Raw genomic sequence first — 26,638 nt, 5'->3', positions numbered from 1 at the left:
TCTCTGCTTTGCATCGTTGCCTAATGGAGTGTCCTCTGGGGGCTGAAATTCTTGTACCACATTTTTTGTACCATTCTTATTCCTCTTTTTCCCCATGAGGGTTCATCCCCAACGTAAAGGTCATTGTTCTTGTACTGGCTGGCCCCACACCGGGGACATTTATCCAGTGACTTGAATGTTTCACCACGAAAAAGTATACAGTAGTTGGGGTATGCATGGATTTTTTCAACCCCCATTGTCAATGGACTTATGACCTTCTTCGCTTGGTATGTGTTGGTGGGAACTGAGTTTGGTTGTGGCAGCACCCATGATAGGAGATGCAATAGATCATTAAAACTACAGTCTGACCAGCCGTACTTAGCCTTTAGGATGAGCAGCTCAAGCACAAAACGTAGCAATGTCCAATGTGTCGGACATCCCTTTTCAACACCATACACAGTCTCCTTTGATGCTTTTGTCACCCTTTCCAAATTTTCTAGACCTTTCGGGCTATTTAGTAAAATCTCTGGTCCAAGGGCTCGAATCATGTCCTCCAAATCATCTTCATCCCCGACACGTGCTCCACCATCATTATTGGCACCACCTTCGTCGTTACCATCCCAACCACCAGCATCACCACCTTGTTCATTACCAAACTCAAAATCCATTCATGCATCAAGCTCTGCTGAATATTGGGACAGGGATTCTATGGTTTTGTCGTCGTATTCCTCCTCATCCTCGTCGTTAACAATAACTGTTTCACCATGATGAATCCACACTGTGTAGTCCTCAACAAATCCTCGCATAATCAAATGTGATCTGATGATAGTCACATTTGTCCATGCCATATGGTTCTTGCAATCTTTACAGGGGCAAATAATTGTATCCTTATTCTCTTTCAATGTTGTTGCATGCTTCTTTGCGGCTTCAATAAATTTATCCACCTCTTTACGGAAACCTGCCTTGAACCTTAACGAACCATACATCCAAGAGTTCCTGTACTCCATCTTTTACAACAACAAAACAAATATTAAAGGACTACTTATTCAGATATATATAAAAATGAATCAAAGTAATAATTACTTGAGAATAATTGTATATACTTCAGATATATATATGAATATAAATCTAATATAATTACATGAAGCATACAAATACACCATGGTAGAGGAAAATTAATTAATGGCCCATTTATCCATAAATAATTAAAATACATATTTATTGAATACAATAAATAATTTCAAAGACAACAATTAGCAACAATTATACTTTACCCAATATCTTTCATACAAACCCTAGTCCAATTTCATCAAAAATAAATTTACAAAAACGAAATTAATAAAAAAAACAAAACCCTAGATCTAGATCCACATGCACATGAAACATCCATAAAACTAACTAATTGTTCACTAAAATCAAGAAACATGGACCAAATAAGGGTATGATCTTTTTCCCCTCTCTAATTTACCCTAGTACATTTAAAATTTGGGTCTAATTTTGCTTCATAAGTAGCTCAAGCACCATAGAAGAGAGAGAAAAATAAAACTCTAATTACTCACTAACCAACCATTAAAACTTCAAAAAAAAGTGTGGAAAAGTATTTTCTTACCTTCTAGAACCTCTCCACCAAAGAATTTAAGACCAAAACCTTCCCCCTTAGTAGAGCAATTTTTAGGAGGTGCCCAAGGGCTCCCCACCTTTCTTTCACGGGTTGGAGTGAGTGACCCGAGGAGGAAGAAGGTGCTGCAGCTATTTTATATGTGGGTCATTTGTAGGGGCGGCTGGTGATTGAGCCGCCCCTATAAATCGGAGCTATGTATACGGGGGCATTTGTAGGGGTGGCTCAATCACCAGCCGCCCCACAAGCCGCCCCTACAAATAGCAACTCTAGGGGCGGCTGGTGATTGAGCCGCCCCTACAAATTAGACCCTATTTGTAGGGGCGGCTCGTATCACCAGCCGCCCCTGCTGTTCTATTTGTAGGGGCAGCTGGTGTCTGGGCATCTGAGCACGTCACTGTAGGGGCGGCTCCATCACCAGCCGTCCCTACAAAAAAATCGAACCGTTACTTAAAAATCATTTTTTACATAGTGTAAGGTCCATGAAAGAGATCCTCTCAGCTTGAACTCTTCAATAGAAAAGAAGAACATTTAACATATGATTCTTTTGAGAGAGAGAATCACATAAGCGTATGAAATCAAATCTGCACTGGGAAGGTGGCAAAATTAATTTGGATAAACCTCAAGAAGACAATAAACAAGAAGTACCTCTGAGAAAAATGTGGTTGCCAAGATTGATTGTCCGGAGGGAAGGCTACGCTTTTGGTGGACTGTGACACTGGGAGAATAGGCATGAGCTGGCTGAAGGAAGTCGTGTCCGAGACAAATCATTCAGATGATCTGGAGGTGGAATGGCAGCACCGGCCCCGTTCGCTGGTCTGAATCTTGGCTGAAACTGACTGGAAAACACTGTTCTGGCTGAATTATTGTGAGAGAAAAATATTGTTCCGACTGAAAAAACAAGCCTAATATGGGGTAAGCCGAATGGGGCCACCATGTGGCGCCATCGCTTGCTGGCCTGGCGCACCTCGGTGGTCTGAAGAACAGGTTGCGTCAAAGAGGGATTGGAGTTATGCAAAATGGGGAAGACCTCAAGCTGTCAACAGAGAGAAGAGATCGGGCGAGCTGTCAATAAAAAGATTGATCTTGAATATGGACAAGAAAAAAAGGTCAGGAAAAATTCTTTTGCACAATCAAGACAAAAAAGAAAGGACATTTTCAGAACAGGAAAACCCCATAAGATTTACAGATGCAACATTTCACCTATGTCGGCCAGATTGATCTTCTATGCAGCTAACCATTAGGGACAATGTGCTTCCTACACCTAGAGGACTATTGGCGATGAATTGTGCAATAAAAGCAATTTTAATAATCTTTCCGAATGAAGGTAATTGTTGTTACCACTACACTTCGATATCAAGAGTTCACATTGAAGTGGCAAAAATAAATACCCTGACTAATTTTGCTTGCGACAGAAGTTATTTTCCTTGCAGTCAAACATTGAAATAAAGAATAAAATGACTGCATAATGAAAAGACTCCTCACCAAATAGGATACTAATTTACCAGCAAAAGAATGATTGCTAAAAAGGTACTTGGTGGTAAACTTGTAGTCATTCTATGCTGTGTTGGTGAGTACAACACTGCTACCACTAGGGTCCGTTTGCTAGAGTATTAGTACTTGTTAATGTGATATATTCTCAATAAGTTATCGCCTTATAGAATCTAGATTTCCCATCCAGAGTAAATTTACGGAGTAAAAATTGCTAGGGGTGTATAAGAATCAGAATAACATTCCTAGAGTATTAGTACTACTTAATGTGAAATTGTGAACTATTCTCAACATGTTTTTGCCTTCTAGAATTTAGATTTTCCATCGGAAGTATATTAAGGATTTTAAATTGCAAGTGGTGTATAAGAGTGAGAATACGTAAGTCTGTAAATTGTGCTAGACTCATCAGCACGAAACTCACATACACTAGTGCCGTATATAGCAACAAAAAGAAAAATCCCTCATGAATGATACTTGAGTTTCTCACCTCAGCACAGGAAGATGGGAAGAAAAGCCATCAACAAAGTCATGAATGCTAGTATAGCTTGCAGGATATGTTATTGCCTGCCAAAGGGTGATATTAGCAAAATAAATATTGTAGTCTCCTAGTCTGTAAAAGGAATGCTAGAAAACAAAAGAGTTTTAATGGACCTAGAAGAGTTTTAATGCACCTCTTGATTACTGCAGGTTCAACGTTGTTATCCATGAATCACTAAAGTGGACATAATGTCGTGCAAAATCACAAAAAGAAGGTGTCAACTATTTTAATCATTAGAATACTGCAACTTTGGTTCGCAAATGCCTCTGCTTGTTATAGCAGTAATTCAACACTCTCTACAAAATAGAATGACCAATTGATGTTCTTTAATAAGAAAATTGGATTTCTTGTTTTCTTTGATTCTCCTATAAATAACAATGCATATTATTACTGAAAAGAAACATGCAAAGGAAATCTCACAAGGAAGCACGCAAAGAAAAAAACAATTTATATGCCAAGAAGCTTCAGATTCTCATATGTTAAGTTTATCACTAACATTAATAGAGTTTTTTTTAGGTGGCATATTATGCCTCAACAGTAAGGTGAAAGGTAAATAACAGTTCACCAAGGGAAATTTTAAACCTCGGTTGCATAGTAGGGCTAGACATCACTGGCACTAAAAGGAAGGATGCAAAATAAAATATAGATTATAATCAAAGGATTCAAAAAGTAGTTGCAAAATAATTTTAGGGATAATATTACCTGCTGATAGATTTGGAGGCAAACCAAAGGGTCCTGGAATTTTGAAAGCTCCTTCACCAACCAACAACGTAGAATACCCACTTATATTAGCACCGGTCTTTATCTCTTTAGCAGTATATATCTTCCATTTGCGGTTTACGAGCCAGCACATAGGCTTACTGATCCGTGTAGAGTGAGTATATGGTAAATTATTTATGCGTACATTCAGTTAAAATAAATAATAAAACAGTAGTAGGAATTGGTAGTCGACCCTTATATTGATTACATAACTGATCATATATTTCAACCCATTTATGAAATAGGATATAATATAACTCCAAATATTTGGCTCCGTAAACATTGTGGATTGTGTTAAATACATCTAAAAAACTAGTAACACTTGATAAAACATTGTTTGTGCAAAAATGCCAAGATATACTGCCAGATTGATTGTGCAAGTACATTTTTAAAAATGTCAAGATATACTGCCAGATTGATTGCCAAGGTACAATTTTAAAAGAACTAAAGAGTAGAACTTGAAAAGAAGATTTTATACTGACATTTAGATTTCTTCAATATAGACTAAGAAAATAATCAAAGGTGATTCTACTGAACAATCGGTGTGGTCACTGCAGATTTTTACAGCTACAGCTGTGTCTGCAAATAACTAACAGATTTGTATTGTTTCTATATATAACAGCATGCAGCTGTAGCCGTAGCCCAAAAATCACAACGGATCAAAAAAAAAAAACTTGCCCTAGTGGTAGCTGTGGACGTGTTACTCTGACTTCAATAGATCACATATTGTGGCGACAAGAAAAATATCCACTTACTATGTGTAACCATGGATACAAATATATAATTTAATCACAGGTTGCAGTACCAATGAACATTTGACTAGATTAAACTTATCAACTGGGCATAAACGACAACCTACTCTAATCTTAGGAACCATACCTATAAGCAGTATACTTGTTGGAAAATAAAACAATACTAAAATCTTAAGACAAAAGCATTGGGAAATTCCATATGTAACACAAGCCATTCTTTTAAATGAGGTATACATTAATATTGGTAAAATAAATAAATTCATCATAAAAGGAATATTACAGGAAGACATAATCATAGGGAAATTCAACACTGTTTCAGTATGGGGAAAAATTATGTTCATCTAAATATATGACCGAGCGTGTCAGTGAGTAGTTTGACAAAAAAAAGACAGATGCATTTATTCCAATAATAAGCAGAAATATTATAAAGAAAGATGGTGCTGGACGAAGACATGGATCTGAACTTTATACTGTAATGCAACTTAGAGATCTAAGAATGGATCAAGAATAGAAAAAAACCAGTTACAATAAACCCTTTGAGTACTTACCAGTTATTTAAAAAAGATAGTTGTCAAGAAAAAATTGCTGCTAGAGAGAGAGAGCGGCGAGAGCAGCGTCGGAGTGGAGCGGCAAAGTGGAGCAGCGGCGAGCGGCGGTGGAGAGTTTAGGGCGGCGGCATAGAGTAGAGGAGAGAGATAGAACGGAGAAGAGAGAGATTGGGGAAGAGAGGTGTCGTGGGAGAGAGAGCGCTCGATGGGGAAATTTGCGGCAACTAAGGTTCACGAATTGGAAAAAGTGAGCGGGAGCTGGTCGGGAGAGAACGGGGGAAAGAAAAGGCAGAGGGGAAGAGATAGAAGGGGAGCCACTTTATATATGGTATAGAAGTAGTATAGCTAATGTATATGTACGTAAATACAATGTACAGGAGGAAGAAAGAATTATAGGAAAGAAACTATCACTGTCAGCTGCACATCTCGAGGTTGAGTTGGATGGCTAGGATAGTGCCTGCTGAGCGGGTAGGCACCAAAAAACTGCTTTCCGTTGGGATCTGGGCGAAGGAAGATGACAAGGTCGTCCGCGTAAATGGAGGCTCTGTACTTGATGGAGTTCCCCGGCAATGGCGCGAGCACGCGCTGCCTGTCCGCCTCCGTAGTTAGCGCATTGAGAACTTCCATGACGATGATGAAGAGTAGCGGCGAGAGCGGATCGCCCTGTCTCAGTCCACGCGCATGGCAAATTCTTCTGCCCGTTCTCCCATTCACTAGGACCTTGGTGCTTGCCGACGAGAGGATCGCCGAGATCCAGTTGCGCCACTGCAAAGGGAAGACGACAGGAGCAACGGTGAGTGGTCGGACGAGTCCGTCGAGATGGCGCGAAGAGCGTGTGTCGGGTGGCGTGCCATCCAATCCACCGACCCAAACGCGCGGTCCAGCCGTTCGAGAGTGGGACTGTCGCGTTCATTGCTCCAGGTGTAGAGGCGCCCCGTGAGCTGCAGTTCAGCAATCTCCAGCTCATCTACCACACGCTGAAAACGCCGCATCAGTCCTCTGTGTAACCTGTCGTTGTTCTCGTCTGCCGCGTGAAGGATCATATTGAAGTCACCGCAGACCAACCAAGGTCCGGGGCACACGGCGCGAACGTCACGCAGCTCCTGGAGGAACGTGCTCTTGAGGTGCGACAGGGTCAGACCATACACGACCGTCAGCCATCAGGAATCGGAGTCATCTCCCTGTTCCGGCCTTAGCCTGATCGATGCAGAAAAGACACGAGCGCTCGTCTGAGAGGCAGCCCAAAGGCTACGATCCCAAGCCACAATAATCCCGCCCGAGGCCCCCTCAGAAGGAACACAGAGGTAGCCAAAATCTATCCCGGTTAAATCATTAGCCATAGCTACAAACACACAATCGACTTTAGTCTCTTGTAGGCAAACTACAGAGGCATGTTCCTGGACGACAAGGCTCCTAACGACACTCCGCCTTGCAGGGCTATTCAAGCCACGGGCATTCCAAATCAGAACGTTGTTGTTACTCATTGGGGCACAGATGTAGTGACGGGGATAGAGGACGCTCAGAGGCTGACCGTGGCAATGCCGCGGCCCCTCCGGGCACTCGCCTGCGGGAACAGTTCCCGCATAGCTGCCCGCTTCGACGAAGACAGTGGCTCCTTGAAGGTCTCGTGGAATCTTGTCGCGATGGACGCAACGGGCGTGGTCGGAGCAGCGCGCCGGATGGATGCCGACGCTGGCTTCCATTTGTCGAGCATCACTTTCTTTGCCTGCTTCGTTGGCTCGGGGTCCCGGTGAACCGATTTGGCGGCGAGTCGGTCACTACGGCGGGGAACGAGTTCCCGGTCCTGCAGCGGGCGCGACACACGGCGGCGTGGTGGAGTCTTGATCAGCACGTCTCCCACCGGGCGCTTGAGGGCTGCGACGAACTCGGGAACCGTTGGCGGAGCCATTGTAGGCGATTCGGCAACAGGTGTTGCCTTTGTGCCAGCAGCTTGCACTGGAGGGTTGGCGACTGCGATATCGGAGCCCACGGACACGGAGTTGTTTGTCGGCCCAGGCGAAGGCCCACCCGTAGGCGTAGGCGCAAACTGGCCCCCTGGTCAGTGTCCGCCAGGAAGGGATCAATCCTTCTGGGCGTTGATTGTCGCTTTGGCAGGATTTGAATTTCGAAGTGCCTGGCTTCCTTGGATGCCTGGGAGGAGGAAGGCGACAGGGCTTCTGACGTCTGCTGCTGATGACCGTCAGAGGGTCGCAGGCGGACCTGCTTTTCTCCCTCGGGCGAACAAGGACCGGCCCTGGATTGGACCGGGCAAGCGATGGACCCCATGACGACACGCGTCGCATGCTGGAAGGTGGGAGCGGTAGCTCAGAGCGGATGAGTTCATGCCCCCGCGGGTAGAGCGGTGGCTCAACGACGACGGGGACCTCCGGCTCCGGGAGATCTTCTGCTACGGTATGAAACGCGGGTGGATACACCAGGCGGCAACAAAGTACTCTCAGAGATCATCCTGAGCCAAGGATTCGCTTGGCGGCGTCAGTGTTCCAAATGTGCGCCGGCATCCCGCGCATGGCGATGAGGACCTTGTAGCACAGTGCGCCGGCGGAGGCCATGGACCGGCGGCGCCACCGCTCCAGATGAGGTAGAAAGGAGTCCCCACCGGCATAGGGCCATGGAGAGCAGCGTCGAGATCCGTAGGGTTGGTGAAGCGCACGAGGAAGTCCTCAGGAGAGTAACGACTCACTGAGAACGAATCCCCGTCGATATGGTAGAGCGACTCAAGCTGTGCTCGGACCTCCGCAGGAGACACCGGTGGCCGGTTGCCGCCGACCAGGGCCACCAGCGCGAGGGAAGAGAGGGCTTGCTCCACAGCAGAGGGCTCGGGCGTGTGGGGAATGACGACGATCTCAGTAGCAGGGCGAGTGGATTGCATGTCCCAGCGAAGGGGATGGTGGCGGGGAGGCCGGTGGAGGGGGAGGCGGTGATTGCGACAACGGGCGGCTACCCGACCCCGGCCCAGCAGGCGGCGTCCCGAAGTGCTGAGCGCAGATCGGCGGGACGGGGGATTCCCGGCCCGTAGAGCAGGACCTGCCCGACAAGGTGGTAGAGGGCGAAGGCGGCCGTCGCTGTTCCTGGCGAAGACGATGGCGCGGCGCTTGGCGGGTCCTATCGACGTCGTGGGTGGGGGAGCGCCCGCGTTTGCAGTCACAGGCACGGTGTCCGGCCTGTCTGCAGTGCAGGCAACGGGACGGGAAACGGCAGACCGCAGCGACGTGATCCCCTGCCAGGCAGTTGAAGCAGAGGCCGACCAGCGTTGGCGACACAGGGCGAGGGCGCGTGGCGCGGAGACGGCGGCGCCAGCGCTGGCGGCTCTCAACGATGGTGAAGCCATCCGCATCAACACCCGAGCCAGCCCATGGCACATGGAGACGCGGGCGGGTCTCCTGCAACGAGGCGCGTGGGTTCTGCGGGCAGAGCTCCACACGACTATGTGGCTGGGCACGGCGACGGTGCTCAGCACGACGGGGCTCGCCACGCGGCGGCGGGCCACCGGCACGGGCTGTGGCCTGTTGAGGACGCGTGGCAGCGGAGAGCGACGGGCGTCCACGATGAACCCGGACCTGTCCCACGCACGGGTGCCTCCGGCGATTGGGGACGAGCACCGCCTTCCCCTTCTCATTGTCTGCGGCTCATCTGACGACATCTCGGGATTAGAGAAGGAGAGCATCTCCGGCGAGGCCCAGGCAGATGGACCAGCGACGGTCGGAGAAGACGGTGCCCATGGAGCGCCGAAGGGGGAGAGCGACCGCGCGGCCCGCTCGAAGGCAGCGTTAGCCACGGCGGCCAGGGGGGTAGCTTGGGGGAGCTCCCACCGGACTCGTCGGTACCGTCGGACTCCATGACGGAAGCAGGAGGCCCAGACTACCGACTAAGATGTTGCAGGTTTCATGCAGTGAGCAAAGCTTGTGAGAAACTTAGTTGGCTGATCAACTCTAGTGAAGAATTTGCTAATGAGTTTGATTATTGCATTAATCATACAGAAACGCCAGAAGAATTTGAGCTCTTGTGGCATAACTTGGAGGAGAGGTACAACCTGCATAAGAATGAGGCATTTTAGAACATGTCAATTGCTAGGACAATGTGGGTGCTAGCATACTTCAGGAAATCATTCTTCCCTTTCACAAGCACTTCAGGAAGGTCAGAAAGTATGAATTCGCTCTTCAAGAAAGCTGATGCGTCCACAAGATTTAGTGCTGCAATTTGTAACATAATACGAGTACATCATGGACACAAGGATTGAAAAAGAGAATCTTGAAGGATGCAAGGGTGAGATTTCAGAACCACCACTTTGGGGGAGATATGCATTTGACAAGCAAGCTACACGCTTCTACAATAGGAGTGTTTTCTTCAGATTCTAGGAGCGGTTACGTGACTCAACATCATGCAGGAAGGGACAGGTCACTGTAGAAGCTGAAGGTGTTTCCATGGAGATATTAAAACAAGTGTACAGGTGTGGTCAGCTAACATGGAAAACCTACAATGTTTCAGTCCAAGATAATGCAACAACATATTCATGCACCTGCAATATGTTTGAGCAAGATGGACTTTTATGTCCCCATATTCTGAAAGTATTCACCAGCTGCGATGTAGAACAAATTCCAGAGAAATTCTTACTTAGAAGATGGTCAGAGGAAGCAACCATAAAGATCAGTGAAAATCTCTTATCACCTGAAGCTTGTTTTGGTGTTCCGGCAACCAACAAGCTCAGATATAACGCGTGCAGAAAAAAAGAGTGGGCTAGCAGCAGATGCTTGTTTGGCTCCTGACAAGTATAAAACTGCTTCACAAAGAATAGACAAGGTTTGGCAAGATGATAAGGCAGCCGAAAGTGCAGCAAGTATGGAAGTAGATCAATGCCAAGAACAAAGGATGGTCAACATAGCCATGGTGAAGAACCGTCCCACCAAAGATCCAAAAGGAAGGCCAAAGGAGAAAGTGGCAAGGATGAAGAGCATTGTGCAACAAGTGACGGAGAAAGCTATAAAGAAGAAGAGTAGATCAAAGAAGGGAAGTAAGAAACCTCCCACATGTTCCTATTGCCATGAAGACGACCATAACGTTCAAACATGCAAATACATGCAAACAGCACAAGAGATACTGAAAACGGTGAAAGAAACGGAGTTGAAGCTCTAGTTTGAGTTCTTGTTCATAATGAGGTCATAGCACTAGATCATTTTTACTTTAATTTATAGCATTTTACAATAAAATTAATTGCTGTTCTTGCAAGTGGTGTTCTCAAACGTGATGTATCAAAGTTTGCATGGATCTACCCTGCGGACTACCCGCAGCAAAAGACACTGTACATATTCGATGCACGCCTCTGTGTGAATCTATTTTTTCCTAAATCATTGACCCCAATATTTTTTTACCCCATTATAATTTATTTCTTTTGTGGTTCTTTTCAAGGTATGACTGTGGTCTTTATGTTATGCTCTATATGGATTTCTAGGATGAGAAGAAGATGGTCATCAAATTTGATCTGGATTGTGTTTTCCAATGTCCATTTCCCTTTTTCATTTCACTCATTCATATTTGGCATCATTTTAGTTTTGGCTTGTTTTTTTGCAGGCCTAGATGGTCGACTACAGGAAGATTGTGGCTGGCTTTCTCCTCCTATCGCCAATGAACGAGATCTCAACTGATGACTTCAACAAGGACAACTGCTGAAATAGCCAAGGACATCTCATTACTCTATGTGTAGTTAATCTAGTGAAACTAGAGATCATTGTAGTTGGGTTTGTCATCTCTGTAACCTGTTTTGGGTACTTGACAGCTGCATGACCTGTTTTGGGTACTAGACAGCTGCATATGGTGAAGTATGGCAAAAGCACATTGATGTTCTGTAATTCCATTTTCTGAGACTGTAATCGACCTCGTTGAATTGGTAGTAGCGGTCTGTTGCAAGTACCTAAATCATATGTTGCAGTGCTAAAAATCCAAATTTATAAGTTACTTCCATCCGTTGTTTCATTGGTTCGAAATAATTATTTCCATCTTATTTTTGCTATGCTTCCAAAATAATATGTTGCAGCACTCCTTATATCTTGAGAGTGTCTTCTGGACCATGTTGACCTAGTATTATTATACTGTTGCAAGTACTTCCTTATGATGTTACAATGCTCCTTATAACATGTCTGATGGACCATGTTCAACTAGTCTTAGTGGCCTGTTGCAAGTGATACATTTAGATGTTGCAATTTGTCCAAAAGAGGTTTCAATAAGATTTAGGGCGATTGTCGGTGTTCCGGGCGGTCTTCTTTGGCGATGCCAAGGAGAAGGCCACGGACTACATGCACATCTGCGACATGCACCCGGACACGTTCCAGGCCCTGCTGCACTACGTGTACACCGACTCGCTGCCGCCGCTGGTGGTGCCAGAGGCGGTGGCAGCGGCGCACGGCGGGAGGAAGAGGCGCCGGCGAAGGCCGTGCTGACCCAGGACCTGCTCATGGCCGTGGACCGATACAGCCTCCGGGGCCTCAAGTCGCTCACAGAGAGGGAGCTGTGCAGGCATAAGGTCGGCGTGGACACGGTGCTGCCGATGCTGGCACTGGCGGTGACGGAGCACCACAAGTGCTGGAAGCTCAAGAACAAGTGCCTCGAGTTCATCGCGTCCGGGACGAACGCGAGGGCGGTTATGGCGCCCGACAATGTCGAGCACCTGGCGAGGAGCTGCCCCTCTGCTGTGAAGGAACTCGTCAAGATTTTGGAGGCCAAGGAGAGGCGACGCCAAGCCGTCTTCCTCTGATGGACAGCGCAGATGCCTTATTTTTCTTCTTCATAGCTTTGGCCTGCATCTTGACCTTGGGAATGTGGGGGGGTTTTTTGAACAAAAATAAAGATATATGATGTGGTGATCAAATTCTTATAAAGCTTATAAATGCACGACATTTTTAGGAAGCTTGTGCGAAAGCTTTTTTTTTTTGTAACTCCGTTTTTTTATAGAAAAATAGGATTCCAATATCATACCAAGACAAACCATTCAGAATTTGATCAAACTTATATATTTATATATATTACTAAAAGACATAATAAATGCTAAAATGGAATAGACATAAACTTGCTAAACCTCCAATCATGTGAAGCGCGAAGATATCCAAAGTTTTTTTTTTCAACAATGCACGGCAACTCTAATGCAGAAGACCTCATTCTTCCTCCCTCTTGCAAAGGTAACTAAAACCTCATCCCATATGTTGCCCCCATTATAATACTTGCATATATGATTGTTTTTTTTTTATTTTTTATAAAACATAATGATGTTTCGACTAAGTTACATTGCTCAACATAGAGCACTAACTCCTAAGATTTGAACATTCAATTTTGAGTCTTCTTCATGCTATTTCTGTTCTATGAGGAATAATGTAACCTAGGTTTCGACTAAGTCAAAAATTATTTAAATTTAATTAGATTTATAAAAAATAGCATTGATATTTGTAATAAATAGGTTTATTATCAAAATATTGCATGATTAATCTAATAGACCAAAGTAAAGTGTTCAATTTGTATTATTATGTGTAAACGAATAATCAAACCTTTGTTAAATCCAATAGCAGTGTCAACTTGTCAAGGAAGACGAGTCCTGATTGTTTTGGGCCGTAATCGTAAGGACGATGGGTTGTCAACTTGTCCCGATTGTTTTGGGCCGTAATCTCTAATCTGTGTAACAGACAATACACCTATGAAACAATGGGTTTTCAAATCACCTCAAAACAGTAAAAAAAGTTTTATAAATATTTGTTCAATAATTTCTAAATGTTGGAACACCGGACCATACGCTTCATATATATAGGATAATAATATAAAAATAACAAAAGAGATTCAATGTGACATCAAGTGAGAGAAAAATGATCAGGATCACACATCACAGCCATATATGCCCTCTTACAATGGCTTAGAGAAGGTAAAACGATGCAAGCTCTCAAAGTTACTATAGGAGCTAGAGATCGACTAACAAAATGGAACTTAAGACCCCAGATCAATAGATCAAGTTCACAGGACTAGTAAAGTAAAGATGAGGAACTCTGTTTCGCTGCCCTATTTTGCAATGGTTTTGTCAACAGAAACGGGCATTCCATGTTACTACAGCAGGAACCACAGAAATAAGCAAAACGATGCTTATTAGAGCCTAGATTATTGTGTTCATATATAGTACTAGATGTAGTTATCAAACATGAGCTCCACACATCACTATGAAGAACAGTCACGTAATCAGTCTACAAAACAGAAGGATGCTGCATTGCACTCCTTAGAGCATGAACCACCAAAACTCCAATATCATTTTGACAGCATCAACAGCCTTCAGCCCCTGCCAAATAGTCATCCGAAGGTTCAGTTCAAGCAGGGCAGCAAGTAGGAGATTAAGCAGAAACAAAGATCAGCAGTATTACCTTACTTAGTCTCTCCCTCATCATTAAGCATGAAGCCACTCCACAGTAGCGAGGTCTCATCCTTTGTATCGGCTGAAGTAACGATAGTCACATTGAAACCTCGGATGTGCTCAAAGATCTCAAAATGGTCTTCCAATTCTGGAGAGAACTCGCAGAACTCCGTTTCCATGAAGAACTTTATAGTGTTTTCCCGAATTTCGGCCCGAGAGTCTAACATGGACATCACTGTCAGCATCCTAACCAAAAAGTTGTACATTTCATGTCCTCGGAGAACAGTCGGTTGAGCAAAGGCGGTGCTACTGTCCTTGTCAGCCCCGATAAATGGATTGGTTCGAGAAGACTTTCTTGCTTTAGCAAAAGGGTCACTCTTTGCCTCTTTGAACCTCTGACCGCTCAAAACCTCCATAGCCATTTTTCCAATTGGGATCTTGAGATCGGAGCCTACTTTTGGTGCTAGTTTGATCTCAAACAACCCTGGAACTTGCATGATATTGGCATGATTCTGTTTGAGCAACAGATCCTGACGTAGTACATCTTCGTAATGGAAATGGAGTGGAAGCATCATGGCTGTTCCATTTTTCTTTGGGATATTTGACCGACGGTTTGCCTTGGGTGCATGCAATTCCAAGTTTCCCACTGCTTCCTCCACAGTGGATGGGGCCACGTAATGACGAAGGCCCTGCGTGTAAACTCTGTAATTAGTTCAGAGAAAGCATTTCCACCTTATATGTGCAGAAAAAATCAAGGAAAATTTTGAATTATATGTAGGGCGCTAGAACCAAAAGGAAATAGGAAAATGCAGATTTATACAATCTGAGCCGTTTGGACAGAGAATACATCTCAATCTTAATGTGTTTTTCCAATCTGATATGATTGCAAAAGGTCAGCTAGATCATTCGGCACTCCTCCTTAGGGGGTTCATACAGTTAATAACAGCGTGCAGTAAAAGACATTGTTGTACCATTGTTCAATTAGTGATATTTGCAATGCAAGAAGACTCTATTCTAAATTGGTGTATTTGTGAGGTCATTTGGTGTTCTTTGGGCTAACTGAGAGATATAGGCTGTCTGATTTGATTCATATGAAGCTCTAAGGAATTTGTAATCCTGTGTACGGTAAACTTGTAATAAAAAAGATGCACGAAAGGATCAAGCATTAATTCTCTAGCACCCCGCCCTATGTATCACCCATACATATGGTGATACTGCATTTTTCATACATAAGGATACACCAATGCGGCAAGTATACATACACAACAAATGTTACGGTAGATAATGAGATGGCTAAATAAAACCGTGCGCTTTAATTTTTCAACCCTAACTAGCAGCGAATTATAAAATCCCAACTTCACCCTTCAACCTTCAGGAAGTGCTCAACTAAGAGCAGATGACCCATGCCTCTCTGCTAGTTGCAACAGCGAGGATGCAATGCAGCCTGGTGTTCAAGCTCAGATCCAGATAGAATCAAATTACTCAGGATAACTACATTTAATTTCGCCTTCACACACATTCAATTAGCAGAGTACACTAAAATCATGCCGACAAACCAATCAAGACTTCTGATTTGTTAATGTTCATTTCATCATCTGAGCTTCTGATTTGTTGCAAAAAAACAACGAATTCCCTTTGTTGCATCAGCCTAGCCTAGGCGCGCACATCCCATGAGCAAACAAACTCAATCGCCGCATTCTCGGAACTAAACTATCCCACTGCATCACTACAAACCAAATTACTTTTAAATCATCCCATTGCATCACTACAGAGTACAAACCAAATTACTCCAAAATTTGGTAGGTTTCGGGTCCCAGAATCTGAGTGAACAACGGCTAACACCGATTCCAGGATCAATCATCAATCAACGAAGAAAAAGGGCGAAATGGGAAAATGGATCGATCCAACGGAGTAAGGCGGATCGGGAGTACCGATGCCGCGGAGACCCTGGAAGCATTCTTGATTCTGGGGCGGTGCGGGGAGGAGATGGGAGAGGATGAGGACCCGGAGGAGATGAGAGCGACGGTGGAGAACGGCGGCGGGGGAGGGTGGCAGGGCTTGCTTGATTCGCGTTAGCACAGGAAGCAGAGCGGCAGGGGTTTGGAGGGGAATGGACAGACCTGAGCGGCGGCGCCGATGCTCCGGCTTCCAGAACCAGCAAGGGCGCCTGAGGGAACGGGGACGGGGAAGCGGTGGCCGCACGCCGCCACGTACGCCGCACGCCGCAGGAGGTTTCGCGCCGCCATGCCGCCGCTGCCGCTGCTCTGCGCTTCTCCCCGTGGACCTCGTGTCAGGGCGGAAGCAGGGAGGCGGCCCTTGCGTCCGGGCGGCCTCTGTGTTGTGAGCCAACTTTGGGCTATAATGGGCCGCCATCTGTGTTACAAGGCCCATCTGCATTAGTGTTATATGTTATGATGGACCAGCTTCATTTTTTTTTCCTCCCGATACGGGCTGCCATCTGTGCGCGTTCTGCGGCCCAACTGTATTTGTTTTTCCGTTCTAAAAATCAAGGAAGACATACTGAAAGTGAAGTACAAAAAACACTCAAAATATTCAAAACATGCTCTTTATGCACAACTTTCTTTTTGTCATATTGGAACACGGATGAACGCATCAGACAGGAACAAATTATACACACATGCGACGGCGTGATATCACGCGTGGGGAAAGAATCAAGAATGCCGCCTTCTCGTAAAAGAAGCTGGGAACGTCCTCCTACACTAAACAACAACGGCGTCCTCGTCGAGCGCCGCCGCCGGCTCCGGCGCGGCGTCCGTCGGCACGGCTCTCTTGAACGAGAAGGACGCCTCGCCTCCGCTACCGTGCGACCGCATCGAGTGCCGCCGGTCCAGCGCCATCGCCGACGCCGAGGCCGAGGCCGCCGCGGCGTCCAGGCTCTGCACCCGGTGGTTCCCCTGGAACACGGACTGCCACGAGCTCCGGGACGACGAGCTCCGCAGCTGCTGCCGCGCGGAGCTGGACCGGGATGAGCCCTGGCGGACCACGCGCAGCGGGCTCTCCAGGGCACGCAGCACGTAGCGCGCCGTCGGGCGGCGCGAGGGCTTGGCGCTCAGGCACGTCTTGGCGATGATGGCCACCGCCCACACCTCCTCCAGGTGGTCCTCGTCCACTAGGAGCAGCGGGTCTATGATGCCCGCAATGCTTGCCCTGTCGCCGCTGTTGATGTGGTTCAGCGTGTTCGACAGCCATTCCTCCGAGGCAGCGTCGTTTGAACCGCTGATTCCGATGTTGCCGGTCACCAGCTCCAGCAGCACCTTACCGAAGCAGAGCACGTCGTAGGAACAAGTGGCCGGTGGACCTGTCATTTAGCAAAGGTCATAAAGGAGAAAAAAATTAGAACTTCTATCCGTGGACAAAAATTTCCCCAATTATTATTATTATTATAACAGAAATGTTGATTCAGTTGAACATGGATTCTTAAAGGTACTGCAGCAGCATATGTGGAAGATTTACGCACCTGATGTGTGCTTGTCGAGAGACCTGCCACAAGAAAGCGTCAGATACCAACGTCAGTCACTAACTTCAGAGGAAAACAAAAAAATGGTTTCAGACATACAAAAAGTTGGAGTTTGCTCAACTATAAACACAATAAAATCAGAAGGCAGTCAACTACAGCTAAAGAAACTAAAATTCACCGCAATATCACTAAATCTATATAGGTGTGTCCTTAACTGGGGATAGAAATGCATGCTCAGATGCCTCCAGAATTCAATCTGAAGTATAAATATGCTGACGTAAAATTTAACTACTGAACTTAAAACAAAAACAGCAAGTATAGGGCAAACAGATCACAATCATAAATTCGTAGTACATATAGCTGAATCTACAAAAGCATGCTATACTGATAGGTTAAGAAAACTATTTCTAGATTATATGTAGAATTTTCCATGATTCATTGACAAAGGTGTCACTTGTCTTGCCTTGCATTTTTAGGAGTATAATTATTTAGTGCCTGATTTAACACCACCTTGGCCCTAACATATAAAGCATCAAAATCACACATTTACTAAGTATAGTTGTTCTTGATGCAGTATGTGGAAAAAAGACAGATGGAACAAGTAGCAATATTACTTTGACGATCTCAATATCCGAGTGAAGACATTCTGGCTTCCCCCACTTTGCTGGATGCATATGTCACTCATACTCCCAAGTCGCACTTCATATTTGTCATCGAGAAGGACACTACTTGATTGTATATCTCTACAAAACAATAAAGACATGAGAACATAATAAATCAAATGTCCACATTGACATAAAGGAAAATCCAGGCAATGAGCACCATGTGTCAAATTGGAGGTAATTGTAAACTAAGAAAATTTCAACTCACCTACTGACAGGATAGCCAAGTCAAATCAAAGTGATAAAGGTAGAAACAATTAATCAAACCGAACAGTTCGGAGGAACAAAAAGTGACTACCTCCACTTATGTCAAAGTACATTAAATAAAGATTCGTTGAATGATTGATGACATCCGCATAACACAAAGTTAAACTGTCAAATGCAAATGCAGTTCTGTGATAGAGACTGAATGCCATGGTATACTTGCTGTGGACTTTAATAAAAAGGAAACTTCATGCTGATCCAGAAGAATGATGATTTCAAGACATACAAACTAGTACTGAAATACTTTTCCCAACAAAACCAATAACACCGAAATGGCTAATCATACCAAAATGCATATTTTACATTTGTGTTGCCTGTAACCAATATACAGAGAGAGATCATATTCAATCTATAGGCCTGAGATTTTATTCGTCCAAGCAAATGATCCAAAAACAAAGACTCTGCATGGAGATAGTACTAAAGATCATTAATGATCTCATCATATTAGATACTTCTCACATAATTATTACCTCGTTTGTGGTCTTTAACATAACTATCGCCATAATTCGCCAACAAGTTGCTGAAAAGGAAGGCATGTGGTCCTTCCATGGTTTTCTGAACTATGATCTAAGTGAGGAGACTAAATAAAACTAGGACATGAAGGACTAACATTTTGACTGATAGGTGCACCAAGCAACAACAGCATATCGTCACAGTAGTAAATGGAACAAGTAGAAGCCTGGATCACATTCACAGAGAAGTGCATACCTGTGAACCAATGGCGGGCTACATTCATCATGAAGGAAGCACATAGCCTCAGCCACGCCAGTTGCAATCTTCAGTCTAGTTATCCAATCCAGGGAGGACAAGCCATCTGCAGTGTCCACAGGTTTCTTGTGCAATGCATTGGTCAAGTCCCCCTTTGGCATGTACTTGTAAGCCAGGAACTGCTCATCATCATTGCTCAAATGCGCGAGTAACGGAACAATCCTTTCGTGCGAGTACTTCGTATAGAAATCCAATTCACTCGCATGTCTGTTGACACCCTTTGCACCAACCTTCTTAACAATGACATGGGAGCCATTCTCCAACACACCATGGTAGATGTCCCCCGAATGCCCGTGTTTGATGAGTTTGTCGTCGCCAAAACCACCAGTGGCAAGGACCAGCTGCTCATAGGTGAACTCACCGGAAATGGCAGGTGCATTCTTGGGTCCATCATCAGCACCTGGAGACACTGCCGGTGGCAATGACATCACCGGATTGACACTGCTATCCCTCCTCCGTGAAGAGCGCGTCCCTTCCTCATTTAGTTCCACTCCCCTCCCTCCTGTTGTTCCTCTGCTTCTCCTCTTCACCAAACAGAGCAGCAGTGCAATAAAAAACAGAGCCATCAGTGTTCCGGCAGCTACAAGGACTCCAATGAGTACATTTTGGGAGATCCTTTGCTTCTTATTCGTCTCTGGCAAAGGCACAGGCGAGGGCGCTGGAGCATCAACGAGGTGGACGCCTTGCTTCCTGTAAAACCCCTCACAATCCGCGCGGCTGCGCTGACCCGGTACACCGTAGAAGCAATTCGTCGTGGCAAGCACTCTTGTGTCAGACCCGTTCCAAGCTCCATCCAAGTAGTTGCTGGACACGTCGACGACCTGAAACCTTCTCCTGAGCGCCCCAATGGCATCGGCGGCGACGCCATACAGAGAATTCCCGGAGACGTTAAACACGGACAAGGAAGCGTTGGCTGCGTCGCCGGCGCCGAGGGAAACGGAGACGGAGACGTTGGGCAGCGCTCCGGTGAGGTTGTTGCGGGAGAGGTCGAGCACGCGGAGACCCGCGACGGAGAGCAGCGCGGCCGGGATGTTGCCCGTGAGGCTGTTCCTGGACAGGAGCAGCGCCGTGAGGTTCCCGGAGGCGCCGAGATCGGGCGGCAGCGTGCCATTGACGGCGGCGGAGGTGAGATCGAGCACGGCGAGCGGCGCGGGCAGGCCGGCGCCGAACCACGTGGGGATCTCCCCCGGGAGCGCGAACCCGGAGGCGTTGAAGCGGGCGAGCGCGGTGAGGTTGCGCAGACCCTCGAGCGCGACGCGCGGGGGCAGCGCGGTGGCCAGGCGCGTGCGGCGGAGACCCGCGACCGTGACGCCCACGACGCGGCCCGCGGCGCAGTCTACGCCCGCCCACCGCGCGCACGGGTCGGCCTTCAGCGGCCAGTCCCGCGCGCGCAGCCCCAGCGAGGCCCGCAGGCTGTACAGCGCCGCCAGGTCCGTCCGCGACGCCAGCGGCTGCGTCTGCGCCTGCGCCACGGCCGCAGACACCGCTGCCGCCAGGAGCAGCAGCCACCGCTGCAGCAGCAGCGCCATGGCGAGCGGCCGGCTCGCGGCAGCTGGGACCGCGTCTGTTGCTGGTGCTGGTGCTGTTAGCAGGCCGCGGGCGCTGCCATGTGGATGTAGGCGGGCGGGGCCGCGACGCGCGCGAGGTGCTCGCGGAAATGCGTGGGCTCGCGGGGGGTTGACCAACGCACGAGAGCACGACGGGGAAGAGCTAGGGCGGCAACGCAAAGCAACGCAGGAGGTGGTAGCGCATTGGTCCGTGTGCGTGGGCTAGTAAACAATGGGAGAGGCGGGGGTGGGTGGGGCCCGCGGCCCAGCCGTCGCGGCCGCTTTCACGTGGGCCCGCCTTGCCTCACGGGCATCGGCGCGGCCGCGCGTCAATGCGCCCGTGCACCGGTGACTGGTGGTGGTGGGCAGACGGCCGGTGAGTCGACTCGACGACGCGGCTTCGCAGGAAGTCCAGAGGGGAGTGCGGGGCCCGCGTAGGCGGCGTCTCGGGTCGGGGTGGGACCGGACACGACAACGGACGGGGCGCTGCTGGGCCGGGGGGGGGGGGGGGGCACCGCTGCCATGTGGGGCCCATGTGCCGCCGGGGCCCGGCGGTTGGTTCCAACGACGTGGGACCCCCGGGTTTTACCGGTTCGTAGGGTCACCACCGAGGAATGTTCAGCTCGTGTGGTTTTACTACTGGTTTTCTACCTTTGCTCCTTGTATGACTCTTCTGTTCGTATCAGCCGGAATAGTATTTTTCTCTCGCACAAATTAGCCAGCAGTACTTTTTCACGAACCAACAACGATACGAACCAGCCAACCGAACAGACTAATGGTTTCCATCTTCCACAGCGATAAATCCGCAGGGAATTTGGACTGTTTGGTTTTAGCTTAGCGCGTATGGGTAGAGGTGTCTTCTTCCTTTCAAACACAAGCGAAGTGTGAATGAGAATGACAAACGGTAGCTGTGTCTATGGTAGTATAATACAGCACGTCGTAGGAATGTTTTTATTGAAGCTAGACAGCGAGAGGAACAAATGGTGGAATGGTCTATGGTAGTATGGTGTGTATACATCAAGGAGGTGACAAGAGTACGTACTACATACGGCCCGGCTTTACTATTACAAAATCGATTTTTGCTGGCGCTTGCGATTTTTTTTACTGGAAGTTTCTATTGTAAATAAAAACTATGGGCACACGGCTATGAACTGCCAGTATAATTCATGTCTACTGGTAGCTTTCTTAAGTATACCGCTAGTGGAAATCATGTATTTAACATGTTTGGTTCTCTTACCGCTAACGTAGATCCGATTTATACAGACGACATCCTTAAGAGGACATCCAATGTAAATACATGATTTCTGCTGGGGGTAGGCTTAAGAAAATTGTCATTAAAATGCCTTTACACTAGCGGTTTTCTAACCTAGCACCACTACAAATAACTTGAAATTATTTTTTTATTTTTCAAATGATCTCGAATGAAGAAATACTCTGACGAAAGTTGCAGTTCTTGAAAAGATGATAACTTTGTAGTTGACTATTTTTTCAATTGAAATCATTTATAGCCCATGAATTATGATTTAAAATTAATGATTTTAAAACTAATATGTTTTAAAAATTTTAAATGATCTTGAATAGAAAACAATCAAAAACTTAGTTGTCGGTGTTTTCGGACCACCAACGAGTAAATTTGTATTTGCGCGTCTGGCTCGGATGGTGTGCTCGGAGAACACAAAGGTTTATACTAGTTCGTGCGGAACCTCTCTACGTCCAGTTCGCTGTTACTCGTGTTACCGACACTTGGTTTGCAGTAGGGGTTACAAATAGGCAAGAGAGGGAGAGGATCCCAAGTCTCTGGTGGAAGGAGTGAACGAGTGCTGAGAGCTCGCTTGCCGCTCAGCCGTGTGCTCATGTCGTGCTCTTGTGTCAAGATCCCCCTTTCATGATGTGAATCACTAGGTATGGCCCGTCATGGCCATGGGTTACATCAAGGCGTGTCAGCCTCTTCCCTATCGTTAGAGTTTTAACCCAGGGCCATATGTTTGAACATGCAGTGGTTGACGGAGGTATGGGTCCCCGTCGGACGAGATGGAACCCGCGTCCTCGAGGTCGGACGAGACGGAGCCCGCGACCTCGGGAGAGACGGAAATCACGTCCTTGGAGTCGGGTGAGACGGAACCCGCGGCCTTGGGCGAGACGGAACCCACGTCCTTGGGATCGAGCGAGACGGAGCCCGCACCCAAGGGTTTGGGTGAGACGGAGCCCGCGGCCTCGAGTCGGGCGAGACCTTTTAATACGTCTCGAGCCATCCGGGGGAAGTCAGTGTGGACGCTAACTTTCTTGCTTTTGGTATCCCTAATATTGATACCCGACAGTAATTATAGATCCAGAGGAGATCTAAAACTTGTAGTTGAAACTTTTTCCATTTCAGTCCGCTTAGGGCCACGAGTCCTAAGGTTCCAAGTTTGATTCATGGAAAACGCACGTGCGCTCCTTTCACATTGATGGATGCAAATGTCAGTAAAAATATGAAAAAATGCCACCGGTAAAAATATTCTTTGTACTAATGCTCGAAGCCATTTGTGCACGCTATAATATTTTCTAATTTGTTCCAAAAAAAAGTCATGCCATGTTAAAATGAATGTACCTAGAATCAAGTGATGGCCGCCTACGCCTCATTCCCCACATTTCTGTTTTATTTCAAGAAAATTCCCTTCAAGAATATAGCGTCCAAATGGCTCTCTTTTGCAACACCAACACACATGGAATTTTGTTCTTATATTTTTCCTTTTGGCACGTTCCTAGATGGCACCCAAACTCAAGATTAAATATCGATCATCAGGTAATAAGTTAAACATATCCAGGTGTTCCAACTCATAAATACAAAGTCTTCCTTTAGCTGTAGGCTCCTGTACTGTTTTGGTACTTTACGGTACTGTTAGTTCACGTTTAACTTTTTATTTAATCGAATAAAATAGAAAGACGGCAAAAAGGTAATGGCTAGAGGAAGAAGTTACGTGCGGCCGACTATTAGCTAGGAAACGAAAACTGTCATTTTCCAGGTTTGTAAATAGTGAAGCAAAGATAAATAAAGGTCATTTTCAAGAGGAATTGCAGGCAGCGTAATCACACGACAACTGCGGAAAACCCAAGAAACTACCGTGTGAAGAGATCCCTTTTACACATAGCTGTCTATGTTAACTTTTGACGTGTTCTTTTATAAATATATATATTATTCCAGAGAGGATATGAAATGTGTGCCAATTGGATGTAGCTGTCTACATTAATTTTGACGCGGTTTTTATATGTGTATTAAGGCTCTCTTTGGTAGGGCTTTTAGTATTAGGCTTATCTAACCATACATGCACATGTGAAAATGGCTTGTGAAGCTAAAATTGGGGCTACTTTTTTTTGTCTAAAAGCTGAAACCCAAATAAATATGTTTTTTCATTACTTCTTCGTTTTAAAAAAGACGCAAACCATACTAAACAACGCAAGGCGTTAATACGACGCGATGACTTTGATACATACATACACTAATATAGTTGAATTGTTTCAACGTTTTAAATTCCCTGATATATGCGGTTATATAGTTTATAGTCTGTGGTTGCAGGTGATGAACGATTCCAAGGACACGAGGCACGCATGACGCATCCTAAGGTATGGCCCACATTTCAATTATTTTCTCTCCATAATATATATATATATATATATATATATATATATATATATATATATATATAGAACAACTACTCTATAGCTGGCTACAAAATAACCTATTCTGTAGCCACCTTGAGTTACTATAATTACTATGTTAATTTATGAGATTATAGTAACTCCTTACTAAGTGGTTTACTATAACGTTATGGTAAATATCCCTATGTGTTATAGTAACCCAACTATAGTAAATATATATTGACATTATCGTAAATTAGTATATAAAATTATGGTAAATGGAGGTGGCTACAGAATAACTTATTCTGTAGCTGGCTACTGAATAGCCTCTCCCTATATATATATATATATATATATATATATATATATATATATAGGGAGAGGCTATTCAGTAGCCGGCTACAAAATAAGTTATTCTGTAGCCACCTCCATTTACTATAATTTTATATACTAATTTACCATAATGTCAATACATATTTACGATAGTTGGGTTACTATAACACATGGGGATATTTACCATAACGTTATATTAAACCACTTAGTAAGGAGTTACTATAATCTCATAAATTAATATAGTAATTATCATAACTCAAAGTGGCTACAGAATAAGTTATTCTGTAGCCAGCTACAGGATAGTAGTTCTATATATATATATATATATATATATATATATATATATATATATATATATATATATATATATATATATATATATATATATATATATATATATATATATATATATATATATATATATAGAACTACTATTCTGTAGTTGGCCATAGAATAACTTATTCTGTAGCCACTTTAAGTTACGATAATTACTATGTTAATTTACAGTAACTCCTTACTAAGTGGTTTACTATAACATTATGGTAAATATTCTCATGTGTTATAGTAACCCAACTATTGTAAATATGTATTGACATTATGGTAAATTAGTATATAAAATTATGGTAAATAGAGGTGGCTACAGAATAACTTATTTTGTAGCCGGCTGCTGAATAGCCTCTCCCTATATATATATATATATATATATATATATATATATATATATATATATTGCACTTTCTATACTCCCACGTGCAAGTATACGCACGCTGAGGGTCCTTCCAGCCAGTCCAGCGGACGTACAGGTTAGTGGATATCTGGAGGATCCAATTAGGCATGCCGCATGCATGTAACAAATTTAATTAATGAATAAATAAAATAATATATATGGCTGTACAGTTACCGTGATTCTCGCGCTGGCCGTGATTACCTATCTGTATTACTATAAGCTTGCTCGTGTATGAGTATGAGTACGACTACATACTAATTGGTCAGCAATATATGTGTTATCTAACATAAGGAGTACCTGTATATACTTTTTAGAATGGAGTATTGTACATACTTTTTAGAATAGTATTTATACATACTTTTTGAATACTTTTAGAATAGTATTTATACGTACCTTTTGAAATGAAGTATCCGTACATACTTATTAGAATAAAGTATTTATATATACTTTTTGGAATGGAGTATGCAGACATACGCCATAGTATAAGTGCATACTTAGACCACACGATCGGAGTATATGTGCATACATTCACGTATGGAGGTATACAAAACAACGAGTATGTATTCATACTATTTTGAGAATAAAATATGCGTGCATACTTTTTTGAGAAAGGAGTATGTGTATATACTTTTCTCGGCAAAAACAAATTTAATTAATGAATAAATAAAATAATATATATGGCTGTACAGTTGCTGTGATTCTCGCTGGCCGTGATTCACCTATATATTACTATAAGCTAACTGGCCTGGCGGCCTCCTGCGTTCATGGGAGGAGGGAGTAACTACTCCTAGGAATTAGGAAATTTTTTCACACACACACACACACACATATATATATATATACACACACACTCTCTCTCTCATAAGACCTTGTTTGTATCATTACCTGCTAATATTTAACTAGCAAATGGCTCATGGCTAATATTAGCTAGCTAACTATTAGCCAATTTGTTCCAACTAGTAAGGTAGTTGTTAGTTAGGTATCAACTAATAATTAGCTGAGCCCATTTGAATAAAAAAGCTAATTATTACTTATTAGCAGCTCACTATTACTCTTTCCGTTCTAAATTATAAGTTGCTTCGACTTTTTTGATACATCACGTTTGCTATTTTTCAGTACATGTTGTATGGTTAGATACATAAGAAAATCGATGTAAAAAAA

General features: G+C 44.8%; 2 protein-coding genes and 1 pseudogene across 3 annotated transcripts; 1 reads left to right on the top strand and 2 right to left on the bottom strand.

The window, feature by feature from the left end:
- Nucleotides 1–9,541: 9,541 nt before the first annotated feature.
- Nucleotides 9,542–12,137, top strand: LOC136543271 (protein FAR1-RELATED SEQUENCE 5-like; annotated as a pseudogene).
- Nucleotides 12,138–13,534: 1,397 nt separating this feature from the next.
- LOC136545106 (large ribosomal subunit protein uL5m-like) lies at nt 13,535–16,387 on the bottom strand. Of its 2 annotated transcripts, none has more exons than XM_066537144.1 (3): nt 16,201–16,387; nt 14,096–14,769; nt 13,535–14,008 (listed from the first exon to the last, which is right to left on the bottom strand). In XM_066537144.1, exons 1-3 carry the CDS (start codon nt 16,324–16,326, stop codon nt 14,002–14,004), a joined length of 807 nt encoding a protein of 268 aa, XP_066393241.1. In that variant the 5' UTR covers nt 16,327–16,387; the 3' UTR covers nt 13,535–14,001. The 2 variants fall into 2 exon arrangements, with proteins under 2 accessions (XP_066393241.1, XP_066393242.1); XM_066537145.1 differs by having other exon boundaries at nt 13,536–14,008; nt 14,091–14,769.
- A 243-nt stretch (nt 16,388–16,630) lies between these two features.
- LOC136545105 (probable LRR receptor-like serine/threonine-protein kinase At2g16250) lies at nt 16,631–20,975 on the bottom strand. Its single transcript, XM_066537143.1, has 4 exons — nt 19,193–20,975; nt 18,173–18,301; nt 17,559–17,581; nt 16,631–17,399 (listed from the first exon to the last, which is right to left on the bottom strand). The coding sequence occupies exons 1-4, from the start codon at nt 20,779–20,781 to the stop codon at nt 16,801–16,803; spliced, it is 2,340 nt and encodes a 779-aa protein (XP_066393240.1). The 5' UTR covers nt 20,782–20,975; the 3' UTR covers nt 16,631–16,800.
- Between the last annotated feature and the right edge of the window lie 5,663 nt (nt 20,976–26,638).

Source organism: Miscanthus floridulus, chromosome 3 (assembly GCF_019320115.1).
Source record: "Miscanthus floridulus cultivar M001 chromosome 3, ASM1932011v1, whole genome shotgun sequence".
In the NCBI taxonomy this organism is placed as follows: domain Eukaryota; kingdom Viridiplantae; phylum Streptophyta; class Magnoliopsida; order Poales; family Poaceae; genus Miscanthus; species Miscanthus floridulus.
Note: the sequence above shows the minus strand (reverse complement) of the source record. Positions and strands in the feature narration are given on the sequence as shown.